We start from the raw sequence: 23103 nt of genomic DNA on the forward strand, positions 1-23103 counted from the left end.
TCACTACGACATGCTGTCCACAAATTGAGCAACACTAAAATATCAGGCTCATCCAAAGTCACTTTCTTTTTTTTCCCTTTTTTTTATTATTATAATTTTTTTCTTCATGTAAACACATTCTTATGCGAACTAATAAGATCTGGTTTTAATCTATCTGTGGTCTGTGGTGGGATTTAGTGAGCCATTGCCAGCAGATGTCATGCAGCATCCTCACTGTTTCTCATTTCTCCCCTCCATTCCTTTCGGCCACTTTCGAGAGTGTTTTCACTCGATCCTTCAGGCTGATCTTGCACAACAACACTTTCACACCTCAATATTTCGGTGTTGTTACAAAATAGGCCTTGTCTGAGCTGGTTTTGTCCTTCTCACACTCCCTGAACTCGTTCACTCACCTCCCCAGCTTGCCATTATGTGACTTATCTCTGACCGTTCCCCTACTGTGACTGCTGTCCGGCTTCATCCATCTCTTTATCTTCCAATTTTCATTCCCTGTCATTCCGCCTTTTTTCTCCTCAATAACCCTCAGAGGTCTTACACTCAAGCATTTGTCAGTGACACTTTGGACACACCTTTTCCTCTCACACGACTGGGTTGATTGAAAACCTCGATGTTAGTAATCCAAACTGCTGACAGCATCACACGTGATCACTTAAACAGTTTGCAACACAGCTGGCTTGCTGCATCGGTGACTAAGTTGATGTGACCTTACCTAGCAGTTGTTCACATCTTTTATTCTGGCAGATTTAATATACTGTACTACATTTTTGGTTGTAAGCGTGACATTGATATGCTGCTTTTGTATAAGTAATCCAAGATGTTCTCGCTCTCTAATACCGTATCAGATTTCCTTCGGATTTAGTTACATTACTGACCTATATGTGGCCCGCTATGGTTGCCCAACAACATCAAACGTACAGTTGCTGCTTTGAGGTTCCTGGGATTAGTATTTTAAAAATATATATATATATATTGTCCACTTTTATTTGCATTAGCTTGTATTCAATCTCAAAGGTGATTGCTCTGTCTCACCGTTGGGATTTGCCCATAGCGACGTGTCTTCATCTTCATTCACAATGGCGTTCTTCTCAGAATTGATGCTTGAGTATTGAACCACCAGCTGCTCTTTGTCAGTGTGGATTGTGGAATTAGCTCTCCTCTTGGTCCACTCGTTCCCACATTCAAAATATTTCAAGCAGAAACTCTCTCCTGAGGGCCACTCTTCGAGTAGAATTCCTTTCCACCTCCACGTTCTTGGCTCTTGTCCATGAATGTCTTGTTCTGATTTTACAGTTTAACATCAGTTGTTCTGGTACCACAACACCTGATACAGCCCCTGTCAACCCCTAACTGTCAAGGTTGAATGTGGCACTCTTTTCTTATAGGATGTCAATCCAAACAGACTGCTATATACAGTATATTCTATAGACGTAAGGTGGTATATTTTGGTAACAACACAATCATTTGTACTACAATATCTTTTTAGGTTCGTTGGGGTAATTATTTAACCTGCGTTTTTGGTGCTGGGTGTAGCAAACAGACATATATCTGAAAGGACTTGCTCTTCAGACCAGATGGCCTTAAATGAGCACCAATGAGTGACAGTGGTCCCAGCTTCGGCATCGGACGCTAGGGGCCTGGTGTGCATGTATGTACACACACACCAGCTGGAAATTGCAGCCAGGTGTTGACTACAGGAAAATGAACCTGACTACTGAGAGTGTGAGGGATCAAGGGTCATGCTTTATGTGTTCCACATGAAACCCAGATAAGTACAGGCATGTAGAGCATTTAAGTCAAATGATACAGACATACTGTATTTTCTATTTTCTACATAAATCATACGGTATCTTCTTGACAGTGCAGCCTTATAACAGCAACTCCTTTTCAGTAGCAAACACACAAGTATGCATTTCTTTCAGTATGTATTTCTTATTTGTTTGCTTGGTAGCATCATCGACGAGGGTAAGATCACTGGCAACAAGCAGTGATGAGCAGCTGCTACCAATATGTGTATAATCCATAAAATCTGTTGTATTACCTAATCCCAGCGCGCAACAAGCAAGATGTCTCCTAATTATTAACATACAGGCCCGTACTCACTCACTCACTGTGGCTGAAATCACATATGAAGCACATTAAAGGGCTTTAAGAATAGAAACAGACATACTGAAGGGTCAAAGGTGATATGAACTGCAACCACGTGAAGAGGGATTTTCTCATTTGTGTTTCTTGCATTGCTCAAACAGCAAAGATTGTCATATCATTTAGAATCTGCATGCTGGTGTGCGTCCATTATGAAGCAACAAGACCCTCTAGGATTTTAAATCACTGTATTTTTTTGTGACGGCAGATTGATAAGGGTTAGCATTTTATCATAAATCTTCACACAGAAAAAAAGTCCCAGTACAGGAACATGCAGCAACGATTGCATTTGTTTGGTCTCCATGGTCTGTAATCACTAACCATCACACTTCAGTTACAATTACACTCTCCAGCTCTGAATGTCAAGCTTCGTTTGCTTTGGACCTCTTCACTTGTGTCATTGTAACACACCTGGATTGGGACCCCAGGGCGCCTGAACGCATCACGGGTTTGGTGGCCCCGCATGTTTTTTAATGAGCATCAATAACTTTATTGACTCGTCAGGTTCAGTTCAATCAAGGTCATCTTATTTGTAGCTCAAATCAGTGGAGATAAATTTAGTTTGTTCTCTCCAGAACACCCCCCTGGGTTCTTCTTTGCCTCGATGCTTGGTTCTGCGCAGCAGTAAAGCTATGCTAAGATCATTATTATTATCATAAATAGAAGCTGCTGTAGAAGGTCCCGACCAAGGACTTTTCATTCCTCTGCTCCTCAAGCAAACAGATGGGCACTGATGAGAGACAGTGTATAATTGTAGATGGTATATGAGGGTGGTGGTTTTTTTGTTTTATTATTAACTAAATAAGAACATTTAAAGGGAAATCTGGGGTAATTCTGCTGTCCTGTCTGCCTGAGATGAAGGTTTACAATGTGACGTGGAATGATGGGTCCCACTGCGTCAAGCTGTACCACAGGGCGGATCTTCCCGACCACTTGACTAGAATAGCAGATGGGTCCACTTGTGTGAACATTTGCAACATTTGGTTCGGTGAAAGTCAAATAACTGACTCTCATTTATTTTTATCCCACTGGGATACATTGGATTTATGGTGCTCTTTTACCATATATGTCGTAACCAACGTTTTTCAACTTCCCCATTAGACAGTAAGTGAGTAACAACACTTTCATTGTGCTTTCATCCACTTGCAGAATTGGAATGCATGAGAAAATCCAGATGATGTTCAGTGGGATGGACTCTGGTCATCCATGACCATATACAGTACAATATTTTCAGTCTTTCAATTAGCTTTCCCCAGAGGAGTAAGCTGCCACCTACTTACATGAACTATGAATTGCAATTTCTTGTATTTGTATTTTTGTTATTGTCAGCTGTCATTGTGAGAATTCTTGTAATTAAAAACTCAAGTTCTAACACCTGAATTTCCCCTCTGGAGAGCATGAAAGATGATCTCTCATGTTAAATTAAAATGTTTCGATGGAAATTTTCACATACATATTTGGTATATTATCTTTTAGTTTCAGTGTCACGTTTGTAAAATGTAATAATGACATATTGTATCCTCTGTTTTAATATTGTACAGAATCTTTTTTTTGCCACATAATTCAAATAACATTGTGTTTATACAAGCAGAATTTGAAATTATACAATGTATATTTTGTAAGAGAAAACCCACGCAAGCATGGGGGCAGCATGCAAACTCCCCATACAGTAGGAAGACCAGTGCCAAATCCCCAGTTTAAGAACTATGAGATGGATGTACTAAGCATACTGTAACGCCCCTCTGGTTTGTATTCACCACAATTTAACATGCTTGGCATCCCTCTGGATACAATGTAATTCTATTTATCTTCTATAATATTCCATGCATGCTTAAAGAGCTCACATGTGGCTATGTTTCAAAAATGAATGCACACAAATCATCTCTGTGGGAGTATTTTTTTTTTTTTCCTACAATCCTCTCGTGTTGGTCATTTCCAAGTTTTTAGATTTTTGCAGTTTTGCGAAAACACTTAAGGTCACATTTGATTATTATACCTGGCAAGAATATTGCTTATATTACTAGGTTTTTCTTGCTGCCATCAAGCGTTTCAGGACCTGACTGCAATTAATCATGGTACATATTTGATGTTTGATCAGAGTCAACAGAGAGATATTTTTAGCTAGATTATTACATATCTCAAGTCAGTATTGGGAAATTACTGCTGGAGCGATGTGTACAGCCTATTAACTACTGGCTTTGACGAGGGTTAGAATAACCAACTTGTTGCATATTGCCACAGAGCTAATCATATGGCAACACGCTGGGTTTCACAAAGTGGCCGGGTCATTAAGCATCCACACAACGATGGCAGTGTGGAATGTTCATCTTCCTTGAGAGTTGATGGCTCGGTTTGTGAAACGCATGACTGGAAATACAGTATATGGAAAACTTCCATACCGTACTCTCGTCATGTTATGTGCAATTAACATTAGAGAGAGCAAAGCGTGTGTTTGTTTGTTGTTCTTTGGGTACGCTAATGACAGGATGCAAAAAAAACCCTCCAAAAAAAACATGGTGTGTGACGGGCAGCTCTGTCAACCATCAACGAATCTGACAAAAGCGTGTTGATCTTTGATGTGAGAAAACCAAACACACCCTCTCCTTCAATGTCCCAAATGAACCCCTAAAGTCCATATAAACTGTAGGAAGTGTATGACAAAGGCAACAATTTTTATTGTTGATGTCCAATGTATTCCACTGGATACTGTAATCATCTCATGCAATCCAAAATGCGGATGAAAGCAATTTAAGTTAATTTGTTCTATTGTGATCTTTCTTCACAATCTTTCATCATCAGCACCAGCACCAGCTGTTTCTGGGTGGTTACTCCGGCATCCTGTGACCAGAGGATCCTAAGTTTGATTCCCCCTGATTAGCATCACTACTCTCACCCTGCCATGGCCGAGGTGCCCATGAGCAAGGCATCTAACTCCACCAAACATGCTCACAATGTGCTGTAAAGCTACCCAGTGTGTCACTAATGGTGTGTGATTGCGCCGTTGATCGTTGTAATATGTTAAATGCACTAGCCGAATATAATTGCATGCTTTTAAAAATAATTAAAATTACAGACTCTTGTGATTAATTTCAATGTGGAATGAATGCCAGATTTCCAAATCTAGGAGGAAACCTTTGATACAACTTTAGTATACCAGCAGAGAGAGCAAGCGAGTGGGAGGGTGCACAAAGTAAAAGGTTCCGCCTGGATTTGTGGTGGACAGAAGTGTGTGTTCCTTTTCCACTTCCTGAGAGTGTGAAAGTACGAGAGTACGGGTCATTGAGTAAAGATGTGTGTGTGGCTGCATGTGTGTGGAGAAGGAGAAATAACCACCCCTCTCAACACTTTAAGAGCCATACTGCCAGGATTCTTAGGAGGGCTCTTAACTTGATCACGGATCTTTTCAAGACCAACACATGGGCAGCAGCAACTTATATTGTTTGTTCTGGATGGATTTAAATGCTCAGCATTGGAGTTAGAATCGATCTCTGCTTCTGACTTGTGTTATGTGGTCCCCACCACAAAGAAAAGCAGAAGCAGAAACCAAGCAGACAAGGAAAACATCTGGATGGAAGAGCAACCAGAAGAGAAGAGAAGACCAGAAGAGAACAGGATAAAAGAAACAGAGCTGAGGGACATTTTAGATAAAGAAGCAGAGGAATGTCTGATATTTGCGCTCTCTAAAGAGCACACGTCACATTTCCTCTCCACCAATTTAAGATGGGACGTTTGCTGGGTCTGACGCTGGCCTACCTGGCCCACCTGATAGCTTGCGCCTTGGGCTCGGAGCGGCAGCAGCACCAGGTGCAGCACGGCCCCTGCAGCTACACCTTCATCCTCCCTGAGGTGGAACATTGCCGGCCCCAGAAAAACTTTGAGGTCTCGAACACGCTCCAGGGGGACTCCCCAGCCCAGGTCAAATCTGACGTGAGTCAAACCACTCTCGGCAGGACCCAAAAGGAGAGGTCCACTTGGCTGGAAATTAAGCTGGAGAGTCTGGAGAGTGCCACAGAGAATAATACACTGTGGCTGCAGAAGGTACAGTCCCTTGATTAACACACAAATTACTGTTGCATGTATTGTTATTTGTACTTCCATTCCCTCCAACAAATACGTTTTATTTTCATTAGTCTTGGTCCCTAAAGTCGGTTTGTTTCTATTTTTCTAATGTGTTGGTGTACTTCTAAAGATTTTATTTAATTTTAGAACAATTTAAAACTACAGACCATTTATAATAGCTAATGGCCTCATGACACTGTCAGAATTTACCTGGTTTTTGCACAATCAGAACCTTAAATATGAAAATAAATTCAGTCCGGTTCAGAAGTTGTTAACACATTCAATGTCAATGTTCCATTTTCAATGTTCTGATCAGGCTGGAATTGATGACATTCCGTGGTATTCTCTTTTTGTATTTTTGTTTCTAGAGCGTGCCAGTTTTCTTAGAATTTCTATTAGTGACACATGTTTAAGCCTTGGCGTTGGTCTGCACTTTCTCACACGTCTTGTTTTCAAATTCTATTTTAGTTTAGAGCTTAAAGTAAAATGTTGAAAAAACACAGTAACTCCAAAGATGACAGCATCTGTTGACAAGCTTTGATTATTGATGAATTCCGGGCTTTACTGGGATTTCCTCGATGCTTGATGCTTGTTGTCTGGCACAGTGTCAATGTCTGGAATATGCCTGGATTCTTCTCCGTACTATTTGGCTGCCAGTAATCCCTCTTGCATACAAGAGAAAGACAAGCTTGCTAAAATGAGATGATGCCAAACATGGATCACGTTGTTAAACCCTTTTAATTAGTATTTAACCACCACAGGCAAAAATAAACAATCTTGACTCACGTTTTAGCAGCTCTCTAGCTAAAGTTGACTGTTCTTAACTTGAAAGTGTGTTTGGTAAAATCAGTGTTTAGCTTTGGGTTTGGCAAGTGCAACTCTATTGACCCTGGATTATGACTCAAATAAGTGATACGATTAAAAGCTTCTGCATAATAATGTTTGTTGTTGGTAAGGTCAACAGGGCACAGAATCAGCACTGGCCTATTGTACCGCATTGACGCCAATCCTCTCCACCCGTCTCTCTATTCTTGTCTGCAGTGCTCTCAATATTTAGCATATGAATTCATCCCTCAGCCAGGCTTTAGCTGCACCCAAAGTAAACATGATCATATTCCAGAATTTTAAAATAGAATATGAATACCAAAGCTCAACTTTCTCACCAGGAATTAGAATGGTTTTTTTTTCTGCCCGCCCTCTCTCTCCATCTCCATAAATTATCTCAGGATTGTTACATACTTTGGAGATGGGTTTTATATATATATATATATATATATATATATATATATATATATATATATATATATATATATATATATCTCACACCTTGACTTGTCAACAATCACATCTCCTATACTCTTTTTCTCTCGTTCTTGCTCTTTTAGGACATGCAACATCTGCAAATACACATAACAAAAGACACGCTCATTCGAAAACTCACACACACACACTTCCCACAATTCCCCTGTGCGCACTCTGTCTGAGGCTCAAATCTGTGAACCGGGGACCATGCTTCCACGGCAAGCATCCCCCACGAGACGATGCTGTATGCATGAGTCTGAGAGATCGAAAAAGGCAAAAATAGAAAGGAAGTATCTGTTCTTTGTGTGCTTTTGAGAAAATGGCTAAAAGGTAGAGTACGAAAGTTCTACTCAACATACATTGATCTAGTGTTGTAGAGTAACAGATACATTCCATATTTTTGGACTGGGGGAAAGATGCAAAATATTCTATATATAATCACTTAAAATAACACCCATTCAGCCAGTCAACAGGTAATACCCACCAAGGGTAACAATAGAAACAAATCCTTCTTTAAATATATTTACTATATACAGTACGTACATGAAGCTTAGATGCCCATTAAAGCCAGTCTGCAATGACTTTTCAGATCTCAATCAGTCCCTGTTTCCACCGACAAATCAAAAAATCATTTTGTATGGTATGTTGAAGTTGTTTCAGTTCCTTTCTTACAACAACCACAGTTTTACCATACCTAAAAAAGGTTCAATTAGACCCACTTCAGATTATCCAACCAAGCCTATTAAGAGACGACGCATAAAAACTATAGAACACATACACTTAAGCATCCTGTTCCACATAGGGATCACAAAGTGAACGAGTGCAAGGGGTTATTAATTTCCCAAATTCCTTCTCTGGTGTTTTCTAAGAAGAAATTCATGTTTGTTTTCCTTTGTCCAAGCCCCCAACGCGACCTCCCGCCTGGTTCCCTTCTACTCGCTCTCTCTGCTGCTTAAAGGGGGATTTGGCAGAGGAGATGTGAACATGCTTTTGTCTTTCTTTTCTTTTTTTCCTATTAATAGCCTAAGCAGTTTATGCAAATGAAGAAATATTTTACAGCGATGCAGAAGGCCAGTTGACCCCTGGTGAACTGATGTCCTGGTGAAATACAGCCCTTTCCAACTTGCTGCTACACCTTGTTTCTTCACCTTAACTTATTTCAAGGGAACTTGATCCAAAAAATGCTTAAACTAATGCCATTAACACCTGAAAAAAACAGCACTGATATTGATTGAGGCATCAATAATGCCCCAAAACATCCCTAATAACGGCCCTGGTGTTCCTCTGCTGCTGTGATTATGTGAACAAATGAGAGTAATGGCTCGACAAGAAGCATACAGATTCATCTGCTTTCCCTTCATCTATGCCTTTTAGATACATGAGAAGAGAATTATCCTTGATCCAAAATGTGATTTTCTGCGTGCGTTGTGTTACAAAGCAGCAATTAGTGCAACGAGCAGTGGCGAGGGAGTGTAGTGTACCTCTGAATTGAGCTCCATTTCTGGAGGATATTGTCAGTACATGATCCAAGCAACTGAGGTTCTTCCTTTAGAGCTGGCTTTAATACATGGAGTAATGGCTTCATAATATGAGTTTGTTTTTGTTTTTTTATCTGCAATGTGAAAATTGGATTTACGGAGCAAACGGGAGTTAGACGGGGTTAGAATGACATTGTTTGAAGTGACAGATTAGAGGGAGATAAAAAACTAAGAAAGTAGTTTAGTAGATTACTACCAAGCAGCCTTTACATCTCAATTTGCCTCTTGGTTCAGTTGTGAAATACTACAATATTCAATATTATTAATTTTATAAGGTGTAGAGCACTGGTATTCATTCAAGTGAATGGGCGATGAATCTTACATTGCAGTTTTTCCATATTATAAGACTGCATTTAAGTCTGTTTTGAAATATCTTTAAGGTCACTCAAGTACTGAGTTACACAACTGCAGACTATTATCACCTGATGTCCAGGGCACAACTGTTATTCACTTATAAGTGTTCATACTGATCCTCGTCAAACCCACTCCCATTGAAATTATGGAATCTGAATTGCACATTATTCTACCGCTAATGTGGTGTGTCAATGCTATTTCTTTCCTCAGCTGGAAAACTTCCTCCAGGAGAATGTTCGCTCTGGCATGGAGGAAATAAAGCGAACCGCAGTTCACAACCAGACGGCCGCCATGCTGGAGATGGGAAGCAACATCCTCAGTCAGTCAGCAGAGCAGACTCGCAAACTGACCCATGTTGAAACTCAGGTGAGCCCACTGGGAAGGCTTTGTTATGAAACACTTCACTTCAATCACTACTAAAGTAGTAGCAAAATAAAACATGTATTTTCAATTATTTATTGCATACTTCTTAAAAACAGTTGTCTCTAATCAAGTCAACTTAAACAAGTACGTGTGCTGCTTTGCTTCTACGTTGTTGCAACCTTAAAGTATCGTACTATATACATTATGTGCTAAGTCAATTGAAATAATGATTTGAAATTATAGGTACATTTTACAATTTCCCATATGTTCTACCATAACACATGGCATACTGTGGCAGTAATCCTGCCTTTCTCCCCGCACGCAGGTATTAAACCAGACGAGTCGCCTGGAGATCCAGCTGCTGGAGTACTCGCTTTTTACCAACCGTCTGGAGAAGCACATACTCCTGCAGACTCAGGAGATCTCACATCTCAGTGACAAAAACAGGTGACCACACATAGGAAGTGCCTAAAATATGATTCAGGCGACAGCATTTTGGCGGTGTCGGCCAATGAATCAAAGTAGCTTTACTCATTTATGTCAAGGTGCCATAACATTAGTCAGTATTTCTGTTTCAGAAAGGGAGCCCATTTTCTGATGTTGGTGTTTGTTTATAGATCCTTTCTTGACTTATATAGGGTTTGATAAAATATAGTGTTAAACACGGCTAGAATGATGTTGTGAACATCTTGCACAACGATTTTTTTTTCTCAAAATAAGGCATAAAAACTCACTATATGAACTCATAAACCATAAGATTAGTCTTGAGAATACAACAGCTGTATCAAAAAGCTGTATTTATGTTCAGCAATTTAGAGAAAACTGTTTTGATATACTTTTTGCCTCTCACAGCTGAGAAGTTATTTATTTATTACAAAACACAGCAACTGAACATCACTTCAGGTTACATCCACAATAATAAAAACTGTTTCATTTAACATTTCATTGACAATAGAGTAAAAAAGTTTTTAATGCTAATTTTTCCATCCAGTTTTTATAGTAACCAATAAGTGTACGTGCATTTGGTATTGACCATAAAACAATTGGGAAAGGCTAACAGAATAAACCCGGTCCAATCTTAGAAAACATGGCACTCGCAGTATAATATGCATTGTGTGAGCATGTGGAAGTGTGTGTGCAGTAAAAAGGCCTCGCTCGCTAGGAGGGGTTTCCTATTCTTCTTACTAGAAACACAGGAACATAAGGTCAGATTTAGGTCAGTATGGGTTAAAGGCGGGTCAACAGTCAGCATGAAAAGAAGTGGGTGGTTTTGTCCTAGTGTGATCGTTGTTTATCATTCCATTCCTTCATTTTCACCAAACGCCACTGCCAGATTCAAACGCCTCCAGCGTTGCCACCTGTTCCCTCTGTTTTTGCTTGCCCCATCTGCCTTTCGGGGCACTTTGATTTATTACTTGACAAATTAATAAATAAATACATGTTCATGAGTGCACGCAATGTACATATACTGTACATGTTTTTCATTAGTTGAATGGAAAACCTGTCAGAAACACCACTAAGTTGCATTTGTATGAAAACTAAAGCCTAAAAAATAAACAAACATGTTAAATTAATTCATCTCTGACAGTTCCAACCATAAATGAGTTCTTATTTTCATGAAGATATAATTTTCCATACACCTCCTGTACAGATTACTTGCTTCAGATTTAATATTTACATACTGACTTTTTGTAGTAACTTGTATTGTAGAAATACTCTTGCCTGTCTGTTTTACTGTACACTGAAAAAAATTACCCATATCACATAAAACAGTCCTGTAATATAAGCGTACAAAATGTTTAACTCCCACTTAAATAACTCATCCCTGCATTGGTCGATTGCCAATCTCAGACAATTAGCATGGTCCAATATCCGTCCATTTCTACATATTGGCTAAACAGTTATGTTTTTCTTGCAAAACTTGCACTTTAATGTCACTGCAGCGTCCAGACTTAAAATGTTAATATATTCAATACGCTACAAAAATAAAAAAAAAGTACACCATGCTGACAATTTGCTTTTCTTTTTTTCCCCCAAGTTTTCTTGAACAGAGGCTCTTGGCGCTGGAGGCTCGTTATGGGATGGAGCTGCAGGGCTTGCAGAGAGAAAAGCAGCAGTTGCGCGAACTGATGCAAAGACAGAGTCGACTCGTCGGCCAGCTCCAGGGCGAACTGGGCAGCGCAACTTTCAACAACACGTTGCTGCAAAGACAGCAAGCTCAGCTCGCGGACACAGTTGAGCAGCTCCTAGCTTTGGTCAACCACTGTAATGGTAAGACTGATTGCCTGAAGCAAGAAAAAACAGATATTGTCTATATTATATATACTGTACATAACATGGCACAAATATTTCTGATTCAACAGCGAGATGTAATGCAGAAAACACTCAAAAGCAGCAGTTTAACTTGTGATTCAGATGAAATCTTAATATCATGTACATCATCTCTTTGGATCTTGAATACATTTAGTAAACCCCATAATCCTGAAAACTGATTGGTTTTTTTCTTCCAGAAATCTCCCATCTGCCCAAACAGGAGCCACCTATTTTCAGGGACTGTGCCGAGATTTTGCATTCTGGACAAACAGCGAGCGGGATATACAGCATACGCCTCACCAATTCCACCCACTCTGTCAAGGTAACGCAACTTTAAAGGTCATTGATCTTCTCTAGTAAATATCACCTAAATGACTGTGACAGCATCTTTTTTTTAAAGTCTTTAATAGGGAGTATATGTTTAGCGGAAATGCCATGCTGTTTTTGTTTCTTCTTAGTACCCAAAGGCCTTGCGGTGAGGATGTGTGCGCTGCTGAACGCGATGTCAGAATAACTTGGGAGCTAGCTGTCGATGTTCGGTAGCAACAAGCCCTTGTTAATTCGAGTGTGGCCGCCTCCAGCGGCAAGTTAGGAGTCAACGCTGGTGTCCTCACTGTCTGGTCTCAAGATAGCGGCATTTTTTTATTCATCGCTTTTAGTTACGTTTGCTGGCTGGCACCTCCTCCCTCAGCTTGTTTTTTTTTGTGTGTGTGTGCGTGTGTGTGCGCGCCTAGTCTTCCTCTTCAACGCCTGTGGGCAAAGCAGCCAGGTGTTAGGTTGTTGTGCCATGTGTTTCCTGTCAACGGGGGCCAACGTTCGTTCCCAGTGATGCAAGTCATTACACCCCAAATCATTGCTGCTTTCAATCTAAGCCATGAATGAGGCTGGCTAGCTGGGTGGCTTCAATAAAGTGGGGGAGATACAGTTTTGTTCCATTTTCCAGAGGTTCTCAGACAAACTTCGCAAAGTAATAAATGTGCCTTAGTAGCAGTGACAACTTAAGCAAAATAAAACTATGTTTTAATAGCTTGAGCTGTCAACAACAGGAACGATGTCGAACTAAAATTAATTTTAGTGTAGTCACTCTTCAATAGTAGTGAAGGCTGGTATTGCATATACCAGTTGTCAAATTAGAAGAAAATGCAGGTTTTGCATTGTTACATAACAAATATAAAGCATAAATAATAGCTGATAATGCAATAATTTCTGAGTTGTTAAGAATTGTCCTCAGTGAACCCATCCGTGCTTACGTAATGGAGGTACACTTAAGGTACAAAATAGAAATCTTGACACAATCTCAATAACAGTTACGCTTCAAAGCTTGTTCAATTTTTAAACATAATTTTAAGGTTCTGTTTAAGTATTCATTAAGAGTCTTCAATGGCGAGCTTGGTGGGTACACCAAAGGATATTACGAGTCGGCTGACTTTTCTTTGCCTTTGCTCGAGCTACTGTATTGCAAAGAAAATGCTGAAAACTTACTTCAATGTCAAAAACATATTTCATCCATCCATTTTCTGAGCCACTTCTCCTCACTAGGGTCGCGGGTATGCAAACTCCACGCAGGCGGGGCCAGGGATTGAACCCGAGTCCTCAGAACTGTGAGGCTGACGCTCTAACCAGTCGGCGACCGTGCCGCCTGTCAAAAACATATCATTGTTAATTCATTGGACAACGAGCATATCTCCTTTAGTCAAAGTTGCTGTCACTGAAGTTAATAAAAAAAAATAATTATTGCTGCCAAACAACCAAATAGCTTTGCCTTATAGGTAAATACTTTTAGCTTAATGCTAACAAACAATGCTAACAAATAGCATAAGTGTTACGGCGTTATAACTTTACTGCACAAAATTGTGACGTAACGTGTTTGATTTCTTGAGGTTTTCTGTGATATGGAGACCAGAGGAGGTGGGTGGACTGTGTTCCAGCATCGCAGAAATGGCTCCATTGATTTCCATCGTGGATGGACGGACTACAAATTGGTAGGTTCGACAAAGGGGAGGGGGCATCATCATTCAGTAATGAGTCGTATGTGCTTTAGCATGGCGAGGCGTGAGATCGCCACCATGGTGTGTGATCCCAGGCGACCTGCGCTTGTTATGTTTGGCAGCCCTCGTGTTTTCTACCACCTCTCATGTTATTGCACCTGCTCCTACTCCATCTCGCTGTCAGACTCCCACACATCCAAACATGCACTGCCATACATCACACGCACACACACACACACACACACACACACACACACACACGCACGCACGCACACACACACACACACACACACACACACACACATTTCAATGACCCGTAGAGGAAGATTACTTTTGTATCAGTTTTTAAGATCTCAATGCTTGGTTTAACACTGTATCCCAAAAGCCATATTTTCACCAAGTGGTTTTATTTCGTCCTTAAATCCTTATCTGGCTTTTTTTTCAAGCATGGAGTGTGTAGTCACTATGACATCATACCAGCGCAACGCAAACCTGCGAACAGAGTAAACAATGAGGGCCAACCAGCCCCTTGTGTTATTTCATTTTAGATGCGACAAGAAAACACCAAGCTAACCCTAACCGGCACGTAAAAGACATGCAAGCGTGTTAAACAGTAGTCCTATATTTTGGTACATTTTAAGCACACACACAAAAAAATAAAATACAAAAAAAAAACAACAACAACAATATAAAATTGCACAGGTTGTCTTGCTGAATCAAATGTGTTCCAAAAATGTTACAATTTTTTTTTACCTGTGTGTTTTGCTTCAGAATATCATACAAAGTCCATGTCCCACTGAGTCGAAAATAGTTTTCAACTCTATTAACTGAAAGAGTCTAGTTTAGTTTTTTCAATAATTACTGAAGCAATTAATTTCTTAATTGCCACTTTGCTGAAACCAGAAGCAGGCAAAGACTGACTTCAGAGATGAAAGGAGAGAGAGAAGAAAAATGGAAACCCTTCAAGAACAATATTTTTACAAGTGGTTGGTAAATATTTGGCTCCAGTTGAGGCATGAGAGCACAGAGGCCCTGTCGGTGGCAGATAACATATATTATTTGATCCAGGTCCCTGCTCCTAATCCCACTGACTGCAATCAAGATCACTAAACAGTTGTGTCTCGGCCTTCGGGTCACATGATGAATGAAACTGAGCTCTTACCTAGTCCACTATATAGTTGCTTTTGCCTCAGACCAATCTCTTAAGGCACAGTGAGACAAAGTGTCTCAAAAATTCAGGTGCAAACATAGATAGTTGCTTTCTATAAGACTATTTACTTTCCTTTTTTTATATGTAAAAATTATTATTTTTTAATAATTTACATTTGCAAAGGTGAAAGGTCAAATACGTACTTGTTCTTTTGCAACACTGTCAGTCCAACACTGTAACCAATCTTCAAACTTTATTGCTGTTTAAATTGACCTTTTAATGTCTTGTACACACACAGACAAAAAAAAGATGTCTCTGGAGCGCGTGCCCACCCATCAAGTGTTAAATTGAAAAATTTAATTTAATTTAAATTGAAATAGTACATTTTTGACTATCTGCGTATTTCTGAAAACTGTTTCTTTACCTTTCCTTTGCCAATGACTTGGCAGCTGAGCTCGCCAAACTTCCAGAGAAAAGATCACTTTAAAGCAATGGCTGAAGCCAAAAGCTACGAGTATATGGTGTGGGATGATGGCCATTCTATAATTCCAATGGACGAAAGCACGCTGCCACTTGTCATTGCAATGTTTACCCATTCCCCAAACTTCAATGAACTATGATACTTTTACAAAGCCCTAATCATTTTGGATGACCATGGTAAGGAAAACAGAAAATAAAAATAAAAATGAACAATCTTAATTTTCCTGCTGCCAATCCCTTTTGGAACTATGTACAACACACATTCCAAGAAAAGGAATAATCTAGCTTTCATTACCACTTGTCACCCTGGCACTTTTTATAAGTTTTTATATTTCAAGAGGTCTCATCTATTCATACATCATAGAACAGTTTTCTTCATCATCATTATCATTATGTTCATTTGTTTCCTATTAAAAAGTGAGTCGGATGTCCTTGCCTGGTTCTACAGCGAATGCACCCATATTAGAAATTATTTAAGTGTTGAGAGTCAGGACGGTGCACTGAAAGCATAATAAGGCAAATTTAAGCCTCAACTGACTCATCACTGGGGCGACTTCCAGAACTGCGTATTTTGCTTCTCAAAGTCTACTGCCATCTGAATGATAAATGTGACTCTTGAATTTAGTTACATTATCGTATTAACTGCGAACACACTCCGATCCAGGGATTTGGAGAGCCTTCTGCGGAACATTGGCTGGGAAATGACATCATTCATCAGCTGACCAGATCCGGGGAATATAGCCTACATGTCCAGTTGAAGGACAGAGACGGGAATGAGGCCTACTCGCACTATAAACACTTCTACATTAACGGGGAGGACCGCAACTACAGGTACTATGATATTTGCTCATTACTTTTCATAATCAACAAGTAACAATTTTTATGAATCATGACATAATATTCCCGGAGGCAATTAGTATGTATGATATTATGACAAGTCGATCCTAAATAAACCTCACTCAATTAATCTTGCTCTCTTTCCTTTTGGCACAAGAAATTACATTAATAGATATACAGTATAATGAATATGCGCTTTTCCATACAAATGTTTATGATGAGATTTATATTATGAAAGAGACAAAATCCTTTCCACCGGAGATGAAACTCAAACTATCACAGCGGATAATCAAAAATTCTACATCCTTCTTTCTTTGATAAGCTTGTTCATCCTAAAGACAAAACTAACTATTCTCTCTTGGACTATTTCAAGAATGCAATTTAAAAGAAAGAACACAGATAGGGGCATGCTTGACTTTATTTATGTTTCTATCACTGCTGATAGTCCCTTAGCAGCATCCCTCCATTCGTGTTGAACTGGTAATATGGTAGCAACCACAACACACACATACTGATTTACAAGATTATGTGTGGGCGTGCTGTGATACTTTTAGAGCTGACATCAGAACGCCCAAATAACAATGTTTATGCTTCGCATCAATTTCAAAGTGATTTGTTTCTGACTGTACATGGAGATGGATGCTCTGTGAAATGACAAGTCATAATCACACGTGGGTGTGCTCTTTCCAAGATCTGCGGTAGTGCACATAATTCCATTTGCTTCATTTTGTTCCACGTGATTAGCGCAATGAACGTCACTTTGTTTCACAACATAGACCAGAGGCTGCTTTGCGTGAAATGAAGCTCACTTGTTGATTGCTACTTGAGAAATTTTGCTGTGTTTGACTATGTGGGGTGTACCTTGGAAAGACTGATGCTATTTAACAGATTAAGGCTATGAATGTATGGGCGGTGACTCTGATTGGCACCTAAGTCTACAGAAAAAAAAGGAACTCCGAAACGAATCAAAGAATAACATACTACTCTTCTTTTCAATGTTTCAAATCCAGCCTTCATGTTGAGGGCTTCAGTGGCACAGCTGGACGGACGAACAGCATGGCCCACAGCGGGACCCAGTTCAGCACCAAGGACAGAGACAACGACCGCTGCACCTGCAAGTGCGCTCAGCTCGCGTCTGGAGGTGCGAAGTTTCCCTCACCTGATGCCAAACACCTGAACACGTCTCAGTTTGTCCCACTTGTATGTAAACATCGCTATCAATCTCTTGGTAAAGGGCAAAGGTTGCAAAAGTACTCACACTATGTACTTAAGTCGAAATAGAGATAGGTGAGTAAAAAAAAAAAAAATGCTGGTGAAAAGAAGTACTGATTCAACTATTTTACTGAAGAGTAAAACAAAAGTACAGACCCTGAAATGTACTTAAGTACAAAAGTAACAAAGATCAGAAGCTGGTGGTTTTTAGTCCGGTACAAGACACAATGTATTCGCCACAAATCAGTCAATCAATCAAAGAATTCTCTTCAATAAAGCCATGGATAGGGAATATCTTACTTCTCCAAATCGTTTGCTGTCATTGTTAATGCTCCCTAGTTCACGTTCCTCCATGTCAGTGCTGTGCCTCTTTTGTCTGCCCGATAGAGACAGCACTCATTCAATCAAGGCAACTTACTTTTTTACATCAGGTCCTCATCCATGGAGATAGAAAAAAAGTAATGAACCTATTTTGACAAAATAATAAGTAAAATGTACAGTTATCTGTTTGCAGATGTAGAGAGTGAAAATAAAAAAAAATGTTGGGAAAAGAAATTACAAAAAAAAAAAAACTTAAGTACAGATCCTTAAACGTTGTAAGTACAGTAACCTAGTATTTGTAGTCTGTTACTTCCCACAACCGGTAAAGTTAATTTCATCATCACACTGATCCAATATTGTCAGTCGTACAATTGTGTGTGTTTTATGCTCTAGAAGTATAACCACAAGAAATTTGTTTTATATACGCTACATATTTAAAAAAAAAAACTCAAATAGATGTTATCGATTTTAAACACCCTGTGATGTTACCAAAGACTGCTCCATGCCAAATTAAGAATACGCATCTAATAATCAGCCAGCACCACAACCAAGCATTAAAGCAGACGTTTTTGATACAACCCTAACCCTAACCCTAACCCCCTAACCCTAAACTCCTAACCCTAGCCCTAACCCTTTTAAGTTAGTAAATAAGTAATCCATTTAAGTTGCTTGCTACTTCCAGTTTATGTTCTTGCACTTCCATTTTTCAGCGTAAACTCCAATGAGACAGATTTGAGTCCTTGAATTATTCTTTGCCATGTTTCCTCTTCAGGTTGGTGGTTTGAGGCTTGCGGACCATCCAACCTGAATGGTGTGTATTACCCAAGCTCATCCACCGTGGTTCGCTACAACGGCATTAAGTGGTACTATTGGAAAGGACCAAATATGATGGCTACCATGGCAACCATGATGGTGCGCCCTGCAAACTTCTAATGACTGTTTATTTTAGGTCAAACCTTTGTCATTTATCATGGACACCGCAGTATTAGAGAGTGAGATCAGAACTGGAATCAGTGAGTCTGGAACTCTGAAAAGAGTGGAACTGAGCCATTGCCAGTAATTGATGGAGTAATCGCCAAGAGATGCCACAAGCCTCAAATATACAGTTCATGCACAGTAGTTCCTTGGCAACAAGATGGACGCAAAATGCTACTTTTGTCTAAATGGAGCTCCTCAACTCTCTTCAATGTTGTTCCATTGGTACAGCAAATGCCACAAGATAGGGCCTGAGCAAAAATCAGAGCATTGTGGATTTTTTTCACTGACTAACAGAGGATGGATTCCCTCCAAAATTTTAGAATACGACAGGGAGCGATAGAATATGTGGTGTGTGTAAAAAAAAACTCAGCAAAGCAAAGGGTTGACCTTCCAAATACGGACCTGAAGACATAAAATAGTATGTCATTGAGGGCCATTCAACACAGAGGGAGGTAGTTACAGACTTGTTGTAGGCTTTGTTTGATGTTCAAAAATATATGGATTTTAACTAAGATGATCAAACCTAATTTTACATTTTAAAGTAGAAATTTGGTTGGGGAGCCATGGTTCAGACTTAAGCTTTTACATTTCTCACATTGGAGATATGCCTTTTTTAAAAAAATATTTTTAAAGTTTAACATTTTACAAAATGACAACATGCTCTTACTTAAAAATCATTGTACCGTGACTAAAACAAGGACGGCCGTAATAAACAACTTTGCCCTTCTAAAGGGTTTTACAGAGTGAAACATTCAAGTTCCTTCCTGTCCTGGCTCTCATGAAATATTCATTTCTGAGTGATTTCGCTCATAAAAGCAAATTAAACATCCTTCCCAGTGTGATTTATTCTAGAAATAAAACATTTGTTGTAACATCTTGGGGCAGTTAAAAAGCATGTGTATTTGCTGTTGTGAGGACAGCCTCAGATAGCTGATGGGATAAATTATCCAGCAGCACTGTTCCCAGCAGTTCCTATTAGAGTGCAAATATTTTTCACCTGTATCAGCTGTGCACATTGAGCATGGACACAGAGGAGGATAAGGTCTGGTCACGTTGACACTGAATGCTCATTGTTTCACATGCACCACTGTGCTTCTCCGAGTGACATCTGGCAATTTAGTGCAACCGGACACAGTCGGTTTAATGAACTGGGCTAACCATACCTTTATTTTAGTCAGTACTTGTGGATAGTTTCCACAGGGAAGAAACATCTATTTGCTGATAATGTAAAAATATGCTCTGAACAGCGAATTCCTCTGTTCTCTGCAAATTGCCTTTCTTTGTGAGGCTTCACTGGACCTGTGAAGCACTCAACCAGGCTTAACTGCCGTTGATTTACTACTCTATTAGGAAAGATGCAGGACATGCTCAACACAGTCGAATTGCTCTGAAGAATGTAGCGCTATTAAATCGCTTGAGCACCGTTTTAAAGTGCTATATGGATGTAAATATCTGATGAAATCCCATTCTAATCTGTATAGAGAAATGGATGATGCGCATATCATCACAAGTGGATGTTATGGTAGCACTGATTGTGACAACACACACACACTGATTCACAGTGTTTAGATCAACCTATTGCTTTGTTAGTTTATTAGAGCCTCTGAGGACTGGACAGGCTATACATCACAATGGGGCGAAGCTGGGAATGAATCCATCAAAGTGACTTTAATAAAGTCTAGATTTGGCCGACTGGCTCAACAGATGAAATGGCTGTGTTCAGGTCCAGTGAAGAAGACAAAACTCCCAACTTCTCCCCAATCCCAGTTTATTAGACAAGTTTATTTGAAGGAGAGGCCGAAGTACAGCAAGATGTGAGTTGCAATGTGAAGCAATCTTTTCCAATCCACGATCAATATCACCAAATGTTCAAGAGATTCTCCCATCGCGGTCTTATAATACACAAATTGGAAAAAGTGAGGACGACTGGACTTTGAGGAGAAATTTCAGGGTGGACTTTAATTGCACTTTAACCTTTACAGATGAACTTAATTTACATTAATACATTTCCTGGGTCAATTAGAGTTGTTTTTTAAAAAGTCCTTTTCCTTACGTTTTCATTTTGAACTGATGAGATCAAGATGACACTTAACAATGGATCTACTGTGCTTCGCCACTGCTAGGCTTCAAACAGGTTGTTCTCAGGGGGAAATAGCCACTAAGCTTGAGGTGACCCAGAGTGTCGTCAGCAGGTTGCAATTGAGATACGGAGAGACTAGAAGAGTCACAGAAAGGCGTAGAAGTCAACGGCCTTGGGAATTTTCATGGATCAACAGCAGCACCAGCAAGTTTTAATCACCTGAAAAAAAGTTGTTAACCATGTTATGTTCTAACTTGGTTATTCTCCAGTAAGCTAAACACAAAAAAACAGTGAAGATATAGTTATTGTTCCATACGTTTTTGCAACTAGTGTGTAACCAGTTGACAAAAATTTCATTGTGCCCTCTAACTTCACAAATGGTTCTTTTGGAAAAAATAGAAACATTTTAATAAAATAACTCAACTAAATGAGTGAGAAATGAGTTTGTGATTTGGTTCAAATACTCTTCTGCTGTACGTTTTTATGTATTACTCTGTGTTGCATGAGCAGTTTAGGCTTGACTGAGAAATGATGTGGCGGTAGCGCCAGATGCTCATAAGTCCTTGTCTCTCCCCTCTTGTGCTTTTGTATATTTGATTCATATCGGGTATTTTGGTATCCAGGTATGTGTTGGCAGGCGGTGCAAAAGAGGAAGTGCTCGGGACTGATTTGTCCTAGTCATCTGCGCTGTGTGGTTTACTGTGTCAGCATGCAGAGAGTTTACCTGTGGTCATCGAAAAAGCAATACAGGCCATATATCAGCCTGCCACTTGCAACACATCAGCTACTATTTCTTTTTGATTTTTTTTTTTTTATTATTTTTTACAGTAAAGAGGAAAAAAGAAAAGCACCACTCGAGCCTTTGTGGTGAATAAAGGAGGCACAAATCCTGCTATCACTTGAGGGCGCTAGTGCACAGAGAATCTGTCTTGAAGACCTCTACAGGTCTAGAATTGAACTGGGCCATTTTTTTAACGCCTCTTCCCAGTGCTTTTTCTCCTTATATGTGGTAAACAAAGAAAAAGATAAAATACCGTATTACAAAAACATCAGTTTGGAAGAAACACAAGTTGTTCATTGTTCATTGTTTATTTGCTCATAGTTTTAAAAACTCTGGAATAAAGACTACTGTAGACTGAATACGCATTCAGTACAAATGCAAAATCTAATAAGATCCCCAAAAATCTGCCTTTACAATTATAATAATGTTAATTTCTGATGACTATCAATCAGAGGATCCAACAAAAAAAGTCCATCATTGTAGTTTGCATTCCTCTAGCAAATGGTATCCATCCATCTAAATCTATCGATCTTTCCATCTGAATAGATTAAAGTGCATTCGACTTATTTAGTAGCAAAATACAACTTATAGTTAGAGCTCCAGAGCCGTGATTCCCAACCAGTGTGCCGTGGCACATTAGTGTGCCGTGAGCACTTTTCAGGTGTGCTGTGCGAAATGATAAAATTTTGCTTAATTACCCCAAAAATTTTTTATTTACAAAAAAATAATGTATCTTTGTTCATCTATTTATCCCTTTTAGCACCATAATAATAGATATATTTATTAGTGTGACAGCTTTCAGGGGAAGTTGGAATGATTAAACTGCACGGAGTAGCGAGGAGTCTGAAATACAAATGCCCCACGGTGTCACTGGTGATCCCTGTGGTTTTGAAGCATAGTGACAGATAGAACAAATAAATGCTCTTCTATTCGATGGCAGGAAGTACATGCAGTAATTAATGTATCCACGTTCTGTGACATTTTTGTTTGTTGGTGTGCCGTGACATTTTTCAATTGTGAAATATGTGCCTTAGCTCCATAAAGGTTGGAAATCACTGCTCCAGAGGACTAAATGCTAAAATGTCTGCTCTATAGGGTTTAAATCTGGAGATTGACTCTGCTCGTCTAAAACATTGTACTTCTTGCCTCTAATAAACTCCTTTATTGTTCTGGCAGTGGGGTTTGATGAAGGGTCTCCCAATTAA

General features: G+C 39.5%; 1 protein-coding gene across 2 annotated transcripts; it reads left to right on the forward strand.

The window, feature by feature from the left end:
* The first annotated feature begins 5377 nt into the window (after positions 1-5377).
* Positions 5378-21545, forward strand: angpt2b (angiopoietin 2b). Of its 2 annotated transcripts, XM_061760664.1 has the most exons (9): positions 5378-6180; positions 9606-9761; positions 10084-10205; positions 11797-12029; positions 12269-12393; positions 13952-14053; positions 16354-16520; positions 17537-17667; positions 18832-21545. In XM_061760664.1, the coding sequence occupies exons 1-9, from the start codon at positions 5863-5865 to the stop codon at positions 18990-18992; spliced, it is 1515 nt and encodes a 504-aa protein (XP_061616648.1). In that variant the 5' UTR covers positions 5378-5862; the 3' UTR covers positions 18993-21545. The 2 variants fall into 2 exon arrangements, with proteins under 2 accessions (XP_061616648.1, XP_061616649.1); XM_061760665.1 differs by lacking the exon at positions 13952-14053.
* Positions 21546-23103: the final 1558 nt, after the last annotated feature.

The sequence above is a fragment of the Phyllopteryx taeniolatus genome, chromosome 21 (assembly GCF_024500385.1).
Source record: "Phyllopteryx taeniolatus isolate TA_2022b chromosome 21, UOR_Ptae_1.2, whole genome shotgun sequence".
Classification (NCBI taxonomy): Eukaryota; Metazoa; Chordata; class Actinopteri; order Syngnathiformes; family Syngnathidae; genus Phyllopteryx; species Phyllopteryx taeniolatus.